This window comes from Papio anubis, chromosome 9, assembly GCF_008728515.1.
Source record: "Papio anubis isolate 15944 chromosome 9, Panubis1.0, whole genome shotgun sequence".
In the NCBI taxonomy this organism is placed as follows: Eukaryota; Metazoa; Chordata; class Mammalia; order Primates; family Cercopithecidae; genus Papio; species Papio anubis.
This window is the reverse complement of record NC_044984.1, coordinates 2,846,387-2,864,045: the sequence shown is the minus strand read 5'-3', so window position 1 is coordinate 2,864,045 and position 17,659 is coordinate 2,846,387. Positions and strand designations below refer to the sequence as shown.

The 17,659-nt window shown below is 48.5% G+C and overlaps 1 protein-coding gene across 2 annotated transcripts; it reads right to left on the bottom strand.

Moving 5' to 3' along the window:
* Positions 1–341: 341 nt before the first annotated feature.
* On the bottom strand, positions 342–13,020 carry ITFG2 (integrin alpha FG-GAP repeat containing 2). 2 transcript variants are annotated; one of them, XM_009217692.3, is made up of 12 exons: positions 12,793–13,020; positions 7,759–7,854; positions 7,130–7,171; positions 6,803–6,974; positions 5,024–5,163; positions 4,404–4,552; positions 3,916–4,013; positions 3,668–3,721; positions 3,472–3,572; positions 2,378–2,495; positions 1,406–1,579; positions 342–1,329 (listed from the first exon to the last, which is right to left on the bottom strand). In XM_009217692.3, the coding sequence occupies exons 1-12, from the start codon at positions 12,886–12,888 to the stop codon at positions 1,226–1,228; spliced, it is 1,344 nt and encodes a 447-aa protein (XP_009215956.1). In that variant the 5' UTR covers positions 12,889–13,020; the 3' UTR covers positions 342–1,225. The 2 variants fall into 2 exon arrangements, with proteins under 2 accessions (XP_009215956.1, XP_009215957.1); XM_009217693.2 differs by lacking the exon at positions 2,378–2,495 and having other exon boundaries at positions 3,472–3,591.
* Between the last annotated feature and the right edge of the window lie 4,639 nt (positions 13,021–17,659).

The following is a 17,659-nucleotide window of genomic DNA, read 5'->3' as shown; positions in this document are numbered from 1 at the left end:
CTTCTGTAACTGCAGACTCCAGGCCCAGTGACAAGCCCTCGGTTCAGCTGCTTCTCCACTGGAATAAACTCGTTTCTCTATGTCAATGTTCTTCTCTGGTCTTCCTCCCTGCCGTCAAGAGCTGAATGATAACTCTGCCCGCTGTCCCTTACAGAAAGGAAATGGGAATGTGGGCCCTCGCCCAGGCTGACCCACCTGACTAGGGTCAGTATAATTGAGAGCAATCTGAAAGCAATGGCTTTCCAGCTCCTCTGACCACAGCAGGAATACATTTCACATGGCACTCAGTACACACGCGCACATATGACTGTAACAAAACAATACTTACCCACACTGCGAGCAATGTACTCTGCTGTTTTCTATTTTACTTTATTCTATTCTACCTATTCTAAAAATGCTGGCCATAATCCACCAAAGGACTGCAACCACAGTTTGAAAAACACCGACTTAGAGCACTGAGAATCAAGAACAGACGGCACATAAATGACCCAAGATATAATTCTGATTGTGGTCTGGATCATAAACCTGCATCACATTTTAAATGACTATTGTCTTAGAGACAATACGCTTTTTTATGGGGGAATGGGTGGGTGGAAAAATGGGAGCAGGGCCTCTGAAGCTCACTAATACCTGAAGAATATGGCAACACGAGAAAGCACTGACCCAGCTGCTTTGGTAAATGGAGGAAAATAATCTCAGGGTTGCTAGGAACATGGGTGAGACCAGACTGTAGAAAGATCCCTCAAAACACAGTTTGCCATTCCTTTAACAATTACCAACGTCAAGAACTTGGAATTATGCCATGGAAGACAGAGCTTAAGATGGGGTGGAGCCCTTACCTCCACTGCCCCCCTGGGCCTAAAGCCTGGTTTCCTTATGGGTGTTGGGGCCACGCAAACAAGTCTCTGTTTTCAACACAGTCAAAGTGGGAAGTGGGACATGTCCCAGATGATCTGGAACAAGGCCAGGGTCCTAGGACCCTGCTGGCGTGATGGATGAGGTCCACAAGGAAATGGGCAGAGGGTCAACTTGTCTCTTCTTTCACCAAAAAGACTGCAAGGTCTATAGTTCATGGTCACCCTAGCGCTGCTGCCATCTTTCATGTCCAGAGTCAAATCCTGCATTTCTGTAACACATATTCCCTATCCTGCCAATATCACAGATACCTTTAGGGGGTAGGGTGGGGGTTCGGAAGAATCCTTCACCAGCTCTGAGGCAAGTACGGCTAGGTGGGATCCTGGAGGCTTGAGGAAGCACACTGTGGTGGCTGGTCTGGATGGTAGAGCGTTTGGTGGAGCAGGGCACGAGTCACAGGGAGGTCGTCAGGATCTGAGAGCCAAGAAGGGGTGGGTGAGAGGCTGTGGGTCTCCTGGGCACCTGGGCCACTGGCTTTTCTGGGACTCACCCACACCCAGCTCCTGCAGCAGGCTGTGGTACTCCGGCTTGGTTTCCAGCAGTTTCAGCAGATTGGTAGACTCCATCCGCTCCAGCTGCACCTCCCAGTACACATAGATCTTCTGGTTGAAAGTGACATATACGAGGCAGGGGCTGTTACGGCCCTCTTTGCAGGCATACAGGCCTGGAAGATGTGGGCAGGGAGACAAAGGTCAGGAAGTTTCAGTGCTGGTGGTGGGGGGCAGACAGCAAAACACAGACCTTCGAGTCAGCACTTCCTATCCTCCACTGATGTCCGGAAAAAAATGAAAGGTTCTCTATTTGTTTTCTGTTAGGAACTCAGTAAAACAGATAAGATGGGAAAAGACCTGGCTCACTTCAGATGTAGAAAAACCATAGCAACAAAACCCAGGCAGAACAGAATCCAAAAAGGTGCTATTTGTTGATTTTCCCATCTTAGTGATACCCCTGGAGTGATGAGGGACGGCCTTGCTCGCCCAAGGGCGAGACTAGCAGAACACGATCAGAAAGTAAGGCTTCTCTTCGGTGCCAATCCCTCCTTCCAAAGGCATCCCCCAGTCACCCAGAGAGTGAGTGCTGCCTCCCAAGGCCCCTGACTTGGAACTAATGAAAATGTTCTAGGAGACCTTTCTCCACAGAGACCTGGCGTGCTCAGGTGGAAAAGAACTTCCTGATGTCTTCACACATCCCAGACCGATGACAGAAACTCAGGCCATTCTTTAAAATATTCCGGGGTGGAGATGCTGCTGTCTTTTATTTCTTATTTAAGATTGTCAAGATGGCAATGTAGTGACCACCCCTCACCCCCAAACAAAAGAGCTGAAGAACTCATTGGTGAATGAAGACTTCCATCAGGGGACACGGCAGAAAGGGAAGTGAGGGGCAAACACTTCCCTGGCATATCTAACACGCCTGTCTAACTTAAGTGTGGTCAGAAAGGGGCCATGAGGGCGGGGGTCACCTGCACAGAAGGCACGGATGTTTTCATCCACTTGGAAGCGGACAACGGTGCGGTTGTGGTCAATGATGTATGTCTGTCCATCCCAGGCGCATGCAACTACCTCCTCATGCCCGTTGCCCTGAAAAAGGCCAGAGACAAGGAACATAAAGGAGCTGCGGACTGGACTCTGGATGACAAACAGCCAGCTGGGGAGGAATTTCACCCATGGGCTGGGCAGTAAATGGGACTGTCAAATGAGCTGTCACATAATGCTCACAGCCACCGTAGGAAGTAGGCAATTCTATACTGAGGAAACCTCAGCTTGTAGAAATAGAGTCACTTACCCAAGGCCACTCAGCTAGGAGGCAGCACAATCAGGACTCAAACCCAGGTCTACCTCTTCTCCTAAACCAACAAGCATGCCTGACGACAATATAAAGTGTAGCCCCTGCCTGCTGATTCAGGGGCCATAGTGACATTAAATAGAGATTTATATATGGACAAGAAAAACCTACAAAATATGCTTCTGGAGTTGGGACGAATAACATACTTCCAGGCTCTTACAGTAACTTTTCTTTAGGGCTACTACTTCTGCTGAAGTTATGGAAATGACAGACTTCTAACAGCACGGTATAGCGTTAAATACGGTAGAGTAAGAGGAAACAAACTCGCTTCAGATGGATTTAGACCTATCTAAAGAGACTTAAGGCCGGGCACAGTGGCTTACGCCTGTGATTCCAACACTTTGGGAGGCCAAGACGAGAGGATTGCTTGAGCCCAGGAGTTTGAAACCATATATGGTGAGATCTCATCTTTACAAAAAGTTTAGGAAAATTAGCCAAGTGTGGGGGCACACGCCTGTAGTCCCAGCTTCTCAGGAGGTTGAGGTGACAAGATGGCTTCAGACAAAGGTTGCAGTGAACCAAGATCATGCCACTGCACTCCGGACTAGGTGATAGAGGGAAATCCTGTCTCAAAAAAAAAAAACAAAAAAAAAAGACTAAAGATAAAGGTTGGGAGTTCCCCGGGATGTGAGAATAGCCTGATTATTCCAAATCTCATCTCTCCATGTGGAAAACGCAAGAATGTTCTGCTCTGCCAGGTTTTCCACTCACGGTGACATCCAGTTTCTCCAGGGCAAAGAGCTGGTGATCCACCTGCACTGACCACAGCAGCTTGTCTGCTTCTTCCATTTCTTCCATGAGCTTCAGTGTCCCTGCCAGGGGACAGGCAGGCTGAGCGCGGGTGGGATAGGCCCCGAGCTGACCCTACAGGCATACAGCCCCCACACCCCATCCCAGCATTGCTCACCATCCAGGGTGCACAGGGCAAAGAGGCCAGAGCCACTACTCTCAGTGCCGTGGCCTGTGGGTAGGACAGGAGGACCAGAGGAAGAAAACGTCAAGGGCAGGGCAAGGTCAGAGCCTACGGGGAGAGGGGCATTCTGCAGCAGCAGGGAAAGGACAGGGCTCGAAATGAGGGGCAAGCTATGGATCTCCACTCTTCCAGAACTGACGGCTGCCCCTCATCTCCCTCCCTCACCCCCACCGCACTTTCACCTTGTTTGATGTTGCCAATTAGGTGAGTGGAGACATTCTTGTTGTGGATACGGCCAGATGTCTGGTGCAGCACCACATCTCGGGTAGCTGGGGTCTCCCTGTACACGGGAGGGTGGAAGGATCAAGCGAGAGACCAAGTGAGCTGAGTTCTCCAGCCCTTTGTAACCCATATCCCTGCAAGAGCTTCTGGGATTTGAATCAGCTTAGAAACCTGCCACTGACCCTATCTGACCCATGTGGCAAAGAGAAGAGACAGGGATGGCGCTGCCAGGTTGGAATCTCAGGACCTCTTTTAGGTGCTACAGAGTTAGAGCCCAGGATTCCCTTGGTCCTAACGTAATCTTCCCCAGTGGGGCAAAGGTGCTCGGGCTGGGACCTAGATGAGGCAGCTCTGCCAACTGCAGACCCATTTGACTACCACGTGCCATCTGGGAGCCCATCCTGCTTCCATGCACCCCCACACCATCCACAGGCCTGTACCCCCTTACCTACTGCCATCCGTGGGCCCTTCGGAGGCAGGAGGGGACCCAGTGTCCTTTTTCCAGGTACACAGTAGAATTGCATAAGCACAGCCTGGCTGAGACACCATGAGTTCAGGAACACCCAGTGGTCCCAGAGTCACTGAGAGGCTGTCCACCTGCGCCAGGGAATGGGATTAAAGGGAGATGGAGACAGAAGGAAGTGGGACCCTGCAGAGAATGGCGGGGGTGGGAGTGGGGCGGGGGTCCTGGGAACAGCCCTCTGGGCTTCAAGGGTAGCAGCAGGGGAAGGATTTCGAGTTTCCAGGGCTCCTGCCTGGCACCGTCCTCTCCACACAGACCACATGCTTTCCCCTGTGCATGACCCAGCTGGGGTCTAGGTCCTGATGCGGCCCACTCCACACCTACCTTCACAGTCCTCATTCTTAGTCCAACATGCCTTTCTCTTCGCCTGTTACTAGCAATTTCCCCTAACCCCCTGATTCGAAATGGTCTTTGGATCTCTCTTGACAAGGTGACTTCACTTCTCCCCATCCTGGCCCTGTCCCATGACTGCTCTCCCACTGCCTCCTCCAGGAGCCCTTCTTCCCAGCTCCCCGGGGCCTTGCTCGCCAGAGTCAGCTGCTTACCTGACCCTCCAGCATCCATTTCTTGAGGGACACCAGCTGCCCTGTCAGATGTTCGGGACCCTCACCTAGCTCCTCCCAGCGGAAAGCTCGAACCACACGGTCTGTGTAGCCCACCACCAGCTCACAACACCCATCTCCATCTGTGGGTATGAAAGACAAGATGGGTTTTGGAGTCCCACGAGCAGCTCCGGCTCCTCTGCTAACTGCAGCACCTTCTAGCCAGTGTGGCTGCATGCCCGATCTGCAGTGCTGCTCACTTCACACTCAGTCGGCTCCCGCCCCTGTCTGCGTTTGCGGCATCTTGCCCGTCCATTTGGTCCATCTGTTCCGCAGCTCCTATCCGCTCTCTGCCTTCATACTACTCAAACATGCAACTCAGGTGTCCCAATTCATCCCATGTATCTCCCACCACCTACAAGCCGCCTATCTGTATGGCTCCTTTGCTTGCCGCTTTTTTTTTTTTTTTTTTTTTAACCAAATGTTACTTTCTCAGTGAGGACTTAGCCCTAACAACTCCATTTAAAATTGCTACCTCTACCTCGACACTCTAGCACTTTCTGCGAATTATTTTCTCCACTGCACTTACTATTTTTTTTTTTGAGACAGAGTCTCTGTCACCCAGGCTGGAGCGCAGTGGCACAATCTTGGCTCACTGCAACCTCTACCTACTGGGTTCAAGCAATTCTCCTGCCTTGGCCTCTAGAGTAGCTGGGATTACAGGCATATGCCACCACGCTCAGCTAATTTTTTTTTTTTTTTTGGTATTTTTAGTAGAGGTGGGGTTTCACTGTGTTAGCCAGGATGGTCTTGGTCTCCTGACCTCGTGATCCGGCCACCTCGGCCTCCCAATCTGCTGGGATTACAGGCGTGAGCCTCCGCACCCAGCCTAATTTTTGTATTTTTATTGGAGACGGGGTTTCACCATGTTTGCCAGGCTGGTCTTGAACGCCTGAGCTTAAGGGACCCGCCTGCCTCAGCCTCTCAGAGTGCTGGGATTCCAGGCGTGAGCCACATGGTTGGCTGCACTTACTATCTTCTTTTTTTTTGGAGACGGAGTCTGTCGCCCAGGCTAGAGTGCAGTGGCATGATCCTGGGTCACTGCCACCTCCACCTCCCAGATTCAAGTGATTCCCCTGCCTCGGCCTGCTGAGTAGCTGGGATAACAGGTGCCTGCCACCAGGCCTGGCTAGTTTTTGCATTTTTAGTAGAGACAGAGTTTCACCGTGTTGGCCAGGCTGGTCTCAAACTCCTGAACTCAAGTGATCCACCCGCCTTGGCCTCCCAAAGTGCTGGGATTATAGGGCTAAACCATCGCATCCAGCCATGCACTTACTACCTTCTAATATACCACTTAATTATCTTACAAAATGTATAGTGTTTCTTTTCTTTTCCTTTCTTTTTTAAAGAGAGACAGGGTCCCACGCTAGAGTGCAGTGGTAAGATCACAGTTCACTACAGCCTGGAACTCCTGTCCTCAAGTGATCCTCCGACCTCAGCCTCCCAAAGCGTTGGTATTACAGGCGAGAGCCAGCACACCTGGCCTATACTGTTTCTTTTCTGTCTCTTCATAGTAAGGCCCAGGAGGGCAGCAATTTTGGTCTATTTATTCACTACGGCTATTCCAGTGCCTTGAGCGATGCCTGGCTTATCACGGGAGCTCAGTACATAACCAATGCATAAATGAATACGGATTCTCCCTCTCACCCCAATCCCTTGGGGTCTGCTCTAGCACCCACTGACTCCTACTCTCCTGGCTGCCTGAAAGGTAGGCATGCCCACCGATGTCACTGATCAGCATGACCTTGGTGTTGGCTGGGATGTGCTGCTTGAAGACTGGACGCTGCTCCTCTCCCATTAGTGTCTCGTGGTGCCCAGAAGCGTCCAACACCTTGGCAGGTGTCAGGTCAAACAAATGAAACCAGCCTTCAGCACTCACTGCCACCAACAGGTTCTAGGACAAACAGAGGTATAGGAGAGATGGACTAGGGAGGGAGTTTCGGAAACAAGCCCGATAATCAGATCACAGAGGTCAGAGCTGAAGCCTTCAACCTTCAGCTGATTTCCGCTGTGAGCTAGGAATCAGGAAAGGTCCCCTGTAGTTCTTACCTTTCCTTTATTACATACATCTCCAACCCCAACGCAAGTCAGCTGTAAGAGAGAAAGGGAGGCTCAGGGAGATGCCAAGGGAGACCAGTACTCCCTGATCTCTGTGAAGCAAGGAGCAGGCAGTTTTCTAATCACCATCATTCACTGAAAACTTGTGCCATAGGAACTATGGTGATAATCTTTATTAACTGAGTTACTGTGCTGCAGGTTTGGTTTACACAGACAGCAACATGAAGACCTGAGGTGGTTAAGACAATCTGAACTTAAAATAAAATAGGAACCCTATATTTAATCGAGCTAGGCGATCATATTTCTAGACTTATTCAAATTATTGCCCCCATTTTTGACTATACTTTAAGATTAGACCACCTTAGGCAACTTCCATAAAGTGTCAAGGAGCACTCCGCTACATAAAAACACCCCAGCCCATGTATGCGTGTGTGAGGACAGGTGCAAGCGCTGGCTGGGGGCGTCCCTCCCTGAATCAAATTGGCTGCAAGTCAGTGGCTGGGCCCAGTAGCTGGGGAGTCAGGACACATGGGTGAGCACCTGTGTGGGAATCATCCTAGGCTGTCCCTGGACAGAAGGGATCCCTTCCCCCCTCCAGGCCCAGGGAAGTGAATACTGACCATTCCCTGGCAGGAACAGGTGAGCCATGGCCGACTGTCATCATTTTTATACACAGACACCTTCCCGCTGGTGTCTCCCACCACCAGTTCATTTAACTTCAAATGGAGAGAGAAGAAAGCGTTAGGATGGGACTCTGCTGAACCACTTCAAGCTCTTCTCTACTTAGCCTAACCAAGGGAAATCACAAGACCTCAACTTGCCTCTTCCTCAACTTTATTAAAAGTCTGGCCAGGTGCAACAACTCACACTTGTAATCCCACTGCTTTGGGCGGTGGAGGTGGGTGGATCACTTCAGGCCAAGAGTTAGAGACCAGCCTGGGCAACATGGCAAGATCCCATTTCTACAAAAAATTTAAAAATCTGCCAGGTGAGGCCAGGTGCGGTGGCTCATGCCTGTAATCCCAGCACTTTGGGAGGCAGAGGCGGGTGGATTGGTTGAGCTCAGGAATTCGAGACCAGCCTGGCCAACATGGTGAAACCTTGTTTCTACAAAAAATATAAAAATTACCCAAGCATGGTGGTGCATGCCTGTGGTCCCAACTACTCGGGAGGCCAAGGCAGGAGAATTGCTTGAGCCTAGGAGGTAGAGGTTGCAGTGAGTGAGCCAAGATTGCACCGCACTCTAGCCTGGGTGACAGAGTGAGACCCTACCTCTCAAAAAAAAAAAAAAAAAAAAAAAAAATTAGCCAGGTGTGGTGGTGCACACCTGTAGTTCCGGCTACTCAGGAGGCTGAGGAAGGAGGATCACTTGAGCTCAGGAGGCTGAAGCTGCAGTGAGCCATGATCGTGCCATTGTACTCCAGCCTGGGTGACAGAACAAGACCTTGTCTCAAAAAACATAACAAAACAATCTTTTGGGGCCAACACAGCCATAGTTTCCCAGTTCTTTATTTCCATTTAGGGGTGTGTGTGTTGGGGGTAGGAGAGGTTACAGAAATTGAGGCTACACACGATTTATGGCCCACCCCAGAAAAGTATGCCACCTGAACAGCTCTAGGCTATACATGCCTGACTTCGGCTCTTTGCATTTGCCCATTACAAATGGGACATGTTTTGAAAACAGCCCAAGATGGTGGAGTTTTGGAGAATCTAACTTCGGACCTCATATTTAATCAAGGGCCAAATAAAAAGACAATGTGAACTCTTGGGGCCCTCCCTCCTCTAGCAAGGCCTTTTGATCTTGAGGTGTACGTGGGAACCACACAGGATGGTGGGGCCTAAGGGGGTAGAGCCTGAAGGGGCTGCTCCCCACTCTGGGCCTCCAGTGCCCTCAAGTGATGGCTAAGCTCTAGGGAAGGGAGGTCCCTGCATGGAGCCTCTCCACCATTTGTATCTGGGTAGCTGCCCTTTACAGGGGCTCAAGATGTTAACCAAGTGGCTTCAAACCCCACTTCTGCAAATTGCTTTATGATCTCCTCTTGGGGGTACAGCCAACATCCCTTTCCTGTCCCCAGAATACACTGAACTAATACTATACTCTCAAGAAATTTAGTTCTGAAGGCAACAGAGATAACAGGTGAACAGTAAGGAAAAGTTAGAAACGAATTGGAATTTATTTGAATCTTTGATTTCTGGCTGGGCGTGGTAGCTCACGCCTGTAAATCCCAACTACTTTGGGAGGCCACGGCAGGAGAATCACTTGAACCTGGGAGGCACAGGTTGCAGTGAACCTCTGCACTCCACTGCACTCCAGCCTGGGATAAGAGTGAAACTCCGTCTCAAAAAAAAAAAACAACTTTGATTTCTTTTTTAATTCTTTTAATTGTTATGGGAGTTTCTGGTGAGAATATCAGATCACAGGAGCATAAAACTAGCTTTTTAAAAAATCAAACCTTCTATTACTTGATATATCTTTTCTTTCTGTTTTCTTGTTGTTTGTTTGAGACGGTCTTACTGTTGCCCAAGCTGGAGTACAGTAGTGTGATCATGGCTCACTGCATCACACTGCAGCCTCAGCTTCCTAGGCTCAAGTAATCCTCCCACCCCAGCCTCCAGGGTAGCCGAGACTACAGGCACGCACCACCACATCTGGCTAATTTTTTCACTTTTTTGTAAAGACGAGGTCTCACTGTGTTGCTCAGGCTGGTCTCGAACTCCTAGACTCAAATGATCCTTCCATCTCAGCCTCCCAAAGTGTTGGGATTACAGGCGTGAGCCATCACGCCCAGCCAGTGCCTACACTGTTCTAAGGGTTGAGAATATAGCAGTGGAAAAAACAGATTAAAACATTCCTATTCTTATGGAGCTTACAGTAATGGAGCTTACAACTCAGGTGAAAAAAATGATAGTATATCTAATATTGTAGAAGTGAATAATAGTGTAATTCATTTAGATAAACAATTTCAAAAAAGGTGGCGCTATAAAGCTATGAAAAAAAGGGAATGTTTTTAAACAAAGAAGGCAATCAGATAAAATGGAAAATAATGTATATCTGAAGGTGCTTTGATAATTTACTGTTTAAAAATGTGGCCTGGTAAGGTTGCTTACACCTGTAATTCCAGCACTTTGGGACACCGAGGCCAGTGTACTGCTTGAAGCCAGAGGTTTGAGACCAGCCTGGTTAACACAGTGAGACCTCATCTCTACAACACATTAAAAAAATCAGCCAGACCTGGTGGCAGGCACCTGTAGTCCCAGCTACGCAGGAGGCTGGGGCAGGCAGTAGGATCATTTGAGCCCAGGAGTTTAAGGCTGCAATGAGCTATGATTGCACCACTGCCCTCCAGCCTGGACAACAGAGTGAGACCCTGCCTCTGTAAAAAACAAAAAAATTAAAAAATTCCTCCTCTGATTTTCTCATAAAATTGGACAGCTTGGCAGTTCATGAAGAAACATGAAAGCCCAGAAAACACAATACAAATTTATGAGAATAACTCTTTCCTCCCCAGAGGGGGTAGAGTCAAAAGAGGCCTCATAAAATACCTTCTCCATCACAGCACTAGGGGCGGTGGGAAATAAGCACAGGACAGTGAAGGAAGTGTGAAACAGGGAGGCCCAGTAGGAAGACAGGGCAGAGGGTAGAAGGGGGCAATCCAGTGCTTTGCATTAGAAATATGAAATACATGTCTGCAAAAAAAAAAAAAAAAAAAAGAGCATCAGACACTATTCCCTTTAATGCTCCACCGGAGAATCCCCTACGTATTTCAGTCAATGCATCTCATTACATTTTATTATCCGGTGACTATTACACAACTTGATTATGAGCTGAGGACTGGAATTCTCTCGTTCATTTTTGAATTCCCAGAATGTAGCAGAGTCCTTGGTGCATAATGAGCAGCTCAATAAAGATTTGCAGAAAAACAGAATAAAATGCTCACAACAACACGAACACTTAAGAGACCACCAAACTGTGTGCCAGGCATTGTTTTACCTGCTTGACCTGTGGTAATTTATTTAAAAAATGAGAAGAAGGGCTGGGTATGGTGGCTCACGCCTGTAGTCCTAGCACTTTGGGAGGCCAAGGTGGGCTGATCACCAGGTCAGGAGTTCAAGACCAGTCTGGCCAACATGGTGAAACCCCATCTCTACCAAAAACACAAAAAGCAGTCGGGCGCGGTGGCGGGCGCCTGTAATTCCAGCTACTTGGGAGGCTGAGGCAGGAGAGTCGCTTGAGCCCAGGAGGCAGAGGTTGCAGTGAGCCGAGATCAAGCCACTGCACTCCATTGCACTCTAGCCTGGGGGACAGGGTGAGACTCCGTCTCAAAAATAAATAAATAAATAAATAAATAAAGAGGAACGACTGCTGAGGAGAGAAAAGGTAGGTGGAGATTGTTTCTGTAATTCAACCAAGGTGTAGCACAAGTTGCCAGGCACGCGCATCTACCATGAAGCAGGCACTGAAGAAACCGGACGTTATTAACACTGGGTTGTGGCAGTGATTGTTACCCTGGCGGGAGAGCAAAGCAGGGAAATACCCCAATCTAGTCCAGCCGAGTGGGCCAAGTCTAATAGCAGCAGACTTTGAGTTTAATGCCTATATTAAGCACGGACGGTGTGCTTAATTCTGTGAGGGTAGGAGGAGGTTCAGAGAAGTCTTCGAAGGGGCGGAGCCACAGGGAGCGCGGCATTGTTATTTCCACTTCACAGCTTTGAAAGGTGATTTTTTTTTTTTCAGATGAAGTCTTGCACTGTGGCCCAGGCTGGAGTGCAGTGGGCGCGATCTTGGCTCACCGCAAACTCCGCCTCCTGGGTGTAAGCGATTCTCGTGCCTCACCCTCCCAAGTAGCTGGGATCTGAGGCGCGCACGACCACACTCGGCTAATTTCTGTATTTTTAGTAGAGACGGGGTTTCACCACGTTGGCCAAGCTGGTCTCGAACTCCTGACCTCAGGTGATCCGCCCGCCTCGGCCTCCCAAAGTGGTGGGATTACAGGCGTGAGCCACTGCGTCCAGCCAAGGTAAGTGATTTGAGAGGTGACGCCACTGCAGGAGGCTTAACTCAGAAACAGTGATCCAGAAAACTTGGCCACCAGAGTTTACCAGGCTCCTCCAGTGAACACTTGACTCAATCAGGCCGAGGGATCAACTATCTATCCCACTTAAAAAATACTCCCAGGGGCCGGGCGCGGTGGCTCACGCTTCTAATCCCAGCACTTTGGGAGGCCGAGGAGGGATCAGCTGAGGTCAGGAGTTCACGACCAGCCTGGCCAACATGGTGCAACCCCGTTTCTACGAAAAATACAAAAATTAGCTGGGCGTGGTGGCGGGCTCCTGTAATCCCAGCTATTCAAGAGGCTAAGGCAGGAGAATCGCTTGAACCCGGGAGGTGGAGGTTGGAGTGACCCGAGATCGCGCCACTGCACACCAGCCTGGGTGACAGAGGGAGCCTCTGTCTCAAAAACAAACAAACAAACAAACAAACGAACAAAACCAACCGCGAACACTGAAGCTATCAATAAAGTTTTTCTCTTTAGCGCTGCATACTAGCCACAGCGCGCATGCTCACGCTCACGTGGCACGCTTGGGCGGCCTGTCCCACTTCCCTTGCGCCGTCCCCGCACAGATCCAGGCTCTTGCAGTGCGCATGCACCTACCGTATCGTTATCAACGTCTCCAAGGCAGATAGCGTGCGGGAAGAGGCTCCCGCTGAACTCCAGCGCCACGCGCTGCACGTAGCTAACCGATCTCATGGCACCTCCAAGTGCAGAGGGAGCGGGGAGCCCCAATAAATGGTCCCTGAACCCCCGTCGCGACAGCCGCCAGAGCGGAAGGCCACCTAAAGCAGCAAGTTACGTCACTGCCTGAGCCTCCAATCGCTGCCTTCCTCCTTTAACCTCAGAGAGGAGGCGGGTCTTCCGGGCTTGGAGGCGGGCTTACCACCTCTGATGTGAGTGACAGGCCCACGGGCCACTCCTTTTCTCCACAGGGCTGCCGCCCATGGGTAAACCAACCCTGACGTGGCCGATCTGTTCCCTTGGCAACAGGGCTCTCAAGGGCTTGACCTAGTAACCTTGACCTTTTTCCTTTGTTTCCCTGGCAATGAAAATTCCTAGCCATCAGACCATTCCTGAGACTCTTACTAATCTTCGTAATAACTGGTAATTGCATGGTTTTGAAAAGTGTTTTTTAAAAGCTAGCTACCCATTAAGAGTGAAAACAATGTAGTGAGTTGCAATCAGCATATAAAAAATTAAATACAATAGAATATATCAAGTGACTCCCAAGTAGTAAGGTAAGTATAGTTTTTGTGAAACCCTTGTTTCAATTGTATATACTTATATGTGAATACTGGCTTATAATGTAAAACAATTTTTTTTTTTTTTTATAGTCTATATGTTTTCTGGTCCATAGTTTAAAAGCCACCTGCTGCAAAGCACATTTCACATATTTCACATAATTAGTTCAGCCACTAGGTGAGCTTGTATTTTTTTTTTTTTTTTTGGTAGAGGAAAACAGGTTCAGCAAGATTAAGTAAAATGGCAGAAGGAAGGACTGTGGGGCGGGGTGCGTGCTCCAACCAGAATTGTTTGATCCCAAACCCTAGGGCTTCTCCATCATTTGCTATCATAGTTCCTAGGAAAGTTTTCAGACTGGAAGTGACAGTTGCCTGGATTCTGGATCTGCTCTGTCTTGTGGTCCCCCAGCACAAAGCTCTTGCATCTCACCCTCAGGGGCCTTACTCTTCTAGCACAAATGGGACTGTCACTCTCATGGCTGGCTTCTTGGGATTCTTTCTTTCCATGTTGAATCCAGTTCTGTCTTTCTTTGGGGTGCCTCATCAATCAGGGCAATATTTATGAAATCATACAGGTGTTCAATACATTTTTAGATTTAGGTCTGTAAACCCAGGCTGACTCACACTTGGTGTTTAAAAAAAATGGTATCTACCTTATCTGGGAATTTGGACCAGGGGCTGTTCCTTTTTTGCTTTTTTTTTTTTTTTGAGAGTCTTGCTCTTTCACCCAGGCTGGAGTGCAGTGGTGTGATCTGGGCTCATTGCAACCTCCGCCTCCCAGGCTCAAGAGATTCTTGTGTCACAGCCTCCCGAGTAAGGAGTAGGTAGGATTACAGGTGTAAACCACCATGCCCAGCTTGTCCCTACTTTCTATGTCTGTACATGGTGGGAGGAGGCTGGTGGGCAAGGCCTTTTTTTGCGGGAAGCGGGTGGCAGATTTTTTCCTAGATGTCCCAGTGGATCTGACAGCCAGGTAAGGTAAGAAAGAACAGCAGGTCAGAACAGTAAACTGGAGGAAATCTGGTCAAATGCTGGAGACTGCAGATATATTCTGAGGCTGATAAGGTAAGAAAGAACAGCAGGTCAGAACAGTGAACTGGAGGAAGTCTGGACAAATGCTGGAGACTGAGATATGTTCTGAGGCCAAACTGTGTTACAAGCTCATATTTCTGGCTGTGTACTGTGGGATGGCCAGGTCCATTAAAAGGCACTGGGTCCCACAGGTATTCCTGGTGCTCTGAGTACATGTTCTCATTTACAGAGCAGGTGCATGCTCCCTCACCCCGTGTTCTACCCCATCTCTATTCTCTCATCCTAGTTCAAACCCTGAGCTTCATATTAGGTTTTAAGGGGTGGGAAAACCAAAACCAGTATCAAAATGTTCACCTCTAGGTTGGCTGTGGAGGCTCATGCCTGTAATTCCAGCACTTTTGGAGGCTGAGGCAGGCAGATCGCTTGAGCTCAGGAGTTTAAGACCAGCCTGGACAACATGGCAAAACCGTGACTCCACCAAAAATACAAAAATTAGCTGGGCATGGTGGTGCACGCCTGTGGTCCCAGCTACTCAGGAGGCTGAGGCAGGAAGATCTCCTGAGCCCAAGAGGCAGAGGTTGCAGTGAGCCAAGATGGTACCACTGCACTCCAGGCTGGGTAACAGTGAGACTCTGTCTCAGGAAAAAATAAAAAGTTTACCTCTAAAGTGGTTTTAAAAGGAATATATTACTAAATAACTCAGAACAAGAGATGAGATCACCCAGCTTCTGTCATCAGGTGCCTTAGCCTGACCCAGTTATCTAAGATCAGACCCCAACTCAGGATTCCCCAATGCCTTAGTTTTATCTTCCTCATCATTTGGGTTTCTTGGTCTGGATCTTTCTGTGACACAGGGTGTCTGTTTTTAATTGTAGAGTATGTTTGTCATGAAGGTCATGTAATTATGATCACAACTTCTTTTTTACTTTTTTGAGACAGTTGCACTCTTCTTGCCCAGGTTGGAGTGCAATGGCGCAATCTTGGCTCACTGCAACCTCCGCCTCCCGGGTTCAAGTGATTCTCCTGTCTCAGCCTCCCGAGTAGCTGGGATTACAGGTGTCCACGACTACACCTAATTTTTTTTGTAGTAGAGACGGGGTTTCACCATGTTGGCCAGGCTGGTCTTGAACTCCTGACCTCAGGTGATCAAAGTGCTCGGCCTCCTGCCTCAGCCTCCCAAAGCGCTGGGATTACAGGTATGAGCCACCGTGCCCAGCTTTATGATCACAACTTCTATACCATACTTTTTGGCTTTTGTCAAGAGAGCCAAATAAAGTTAGAAAGGCAGAAAAGATAGGTCTCCAAGAAATAGGGCACAAATTAAGTCCTTCCATGCCTGGGCCTCTCCCCACCTTGCGTCAGTTACTTTAAGTACAGTGAGTGTTTTTTATGACTAGGCATTGCAAAGCCATATGGACAGATCCCTGGCTCCACAAAGAGCACTCCTGGTCTTGACCCCTTTCTAGTTGGATGGTTGCTAGGTCTCTTTGGGCACCATCTAAAACTTCATCTTGTCTAAGCCAAGCACTCTTTCTGCTGGCTTTTATCTTACTCCCCAGAACTGTCTACTTAGGGTATCTTCCTGGTTAGGTGACATGGATACAGTTGTATGGGTGGCATATTCTTTACAAACAATAGACATCTCCATAGGACGGGATGGGGGGGATTAAGTGGGAAGCATTTCCAGGAAGATTGTCTACTTCATCCTCCAACAGTAGACAGAGTGGTTTCTGTTTGCCCAGGGTGCCCAGGTAAGACAGGGTCTCCAAAGATCTTTCAAAACATGAGGCCCAGAGCCTCACCACCTTGGGGGCAGGGCCTAGGGCTTCTTAATGGGCTCAGTGTGGCTTATATCACCATTTCCCCCTCCCCTCTCTCATTCATGGTACACGTTAGCATATTAAAGTGTCGGAAAGGTATGTTTTTTGACCTAGAAACTGGGCAGAGTAGTGTGGGACAGCTCTGCACTGAGTGAAATGCTGTTATTCAGAGCTCTACTTAGTTTCACTGCCTTCCTCAAGTTTGCCCCGATTAAAATGCACCACAAACTCTGGGAAGCTTTGATCCTAGAACTCACTCATCAGGGTTGTCTGCTCAAGACTACTGATGGATGAGAAGTTCACTGTCACTGGGTCACTTAAACACTGGGAGATAGCCTTAAAACACAAAGAATGAGGAAGACGTTTTGGAACTAGGTAACACTGTAAAGACTAAATGCCACCAAACTTGAATTTAAAATGGTTAACTTTGTTTCACCTAAAAATGTGAATTTCACCTAAAAATATACAAATCAGTTTATGTCTGATGCACTTGTAAAACAGGAGACTGAAGATCCTATGGAATATGGAATATACATGCTGATCCTCTCTTCTAGCCAAAGGACCCTCGACATTCACAAAGGCATTGCTTTTTCTTGATCATCCCTGAGACCATTCACTCTCACTTTGTGTCTCAAATTGGTATAGCGTGGCAGGGCGCAGTGGCTCATGCCTGTCATCCCAGCACTTTGGGAGGTCAAGGTGGGTGGATCACCTGAGGTCAGGAGTTCAAGACTAGCCTGATCAATATGGTGAAACCCTGTCTCTGCTAAAAAAAACAAAAATTAGCCAAGCGTGGTGGTGTGCACCTGTGGTCCCAGCGACTTGGGAGGCTGAGACAGAATTGCTTGAACCCGGGACATGGAGGTTCCAGTGAGCCGAGATTGTGCCACTGCACTCCAGCCTGGGGGAACAGAGCAAGACTCCGCCTCAAAAAAAAAAAAAAAAAAAAAAAAAATTAAAAAAATTGGTATAGTGTCATTTAACAGGATAACAGGATAAATTAATGTTTTTATTATTCCTAGGTTTTCTAACGGGGGATAGTTAATGCATCCACATTATCTGAGGTTAGCAAACAACTGGGGAACTGTAGCCGTAAGGTAGCAATAACGAATTCCAGAAAGAGAATGAATTTTCCTTACTTACAATGTCCAGACTCGTACATTGGTTTTATTCAGCACTGCCCTTAGTGCACTGTCATTGCGACTTGTTGTAAGGTTCTGAGGTGTTTTGCATTTGGAAAGGGAAAATCAGTCACTGAGACAGGAATAAGGTATGAGAAGTTCTGGTTTCTAACTTTTTTTTCCAGTAATGACATTTTCTAAAAAGATACTACACTTTAGGCCGGGCGCGGTGGCTCACGCCTGTAATCCCAGC

Excerpts from the sequence above, each read along its gene's own strand:
- ITFG2 (XM_009217692.3), bottom strand. The coding sequence starts at position 12,888 with ATGAGATCGGTTAGCTACGTGCAGCGCGTGGCGCTGGAGTTCAGCGGG. Across the intron at positions 4,014-4,403 it reads GGGCCCACGGATGGCAGTAG|GGAGACCCCAGCTACCCGAG; the intron begins GTAAGGGGGTAC and ends TCCCGTGTACAG. Across the intron at positions 3,722-3,915 it reads AATTGGCAACATCAAACAAG|GCCACGGCACTGAGAGTAGT; the intron begins GTGAAAGTGCGG and ends TCCTACCCACAG.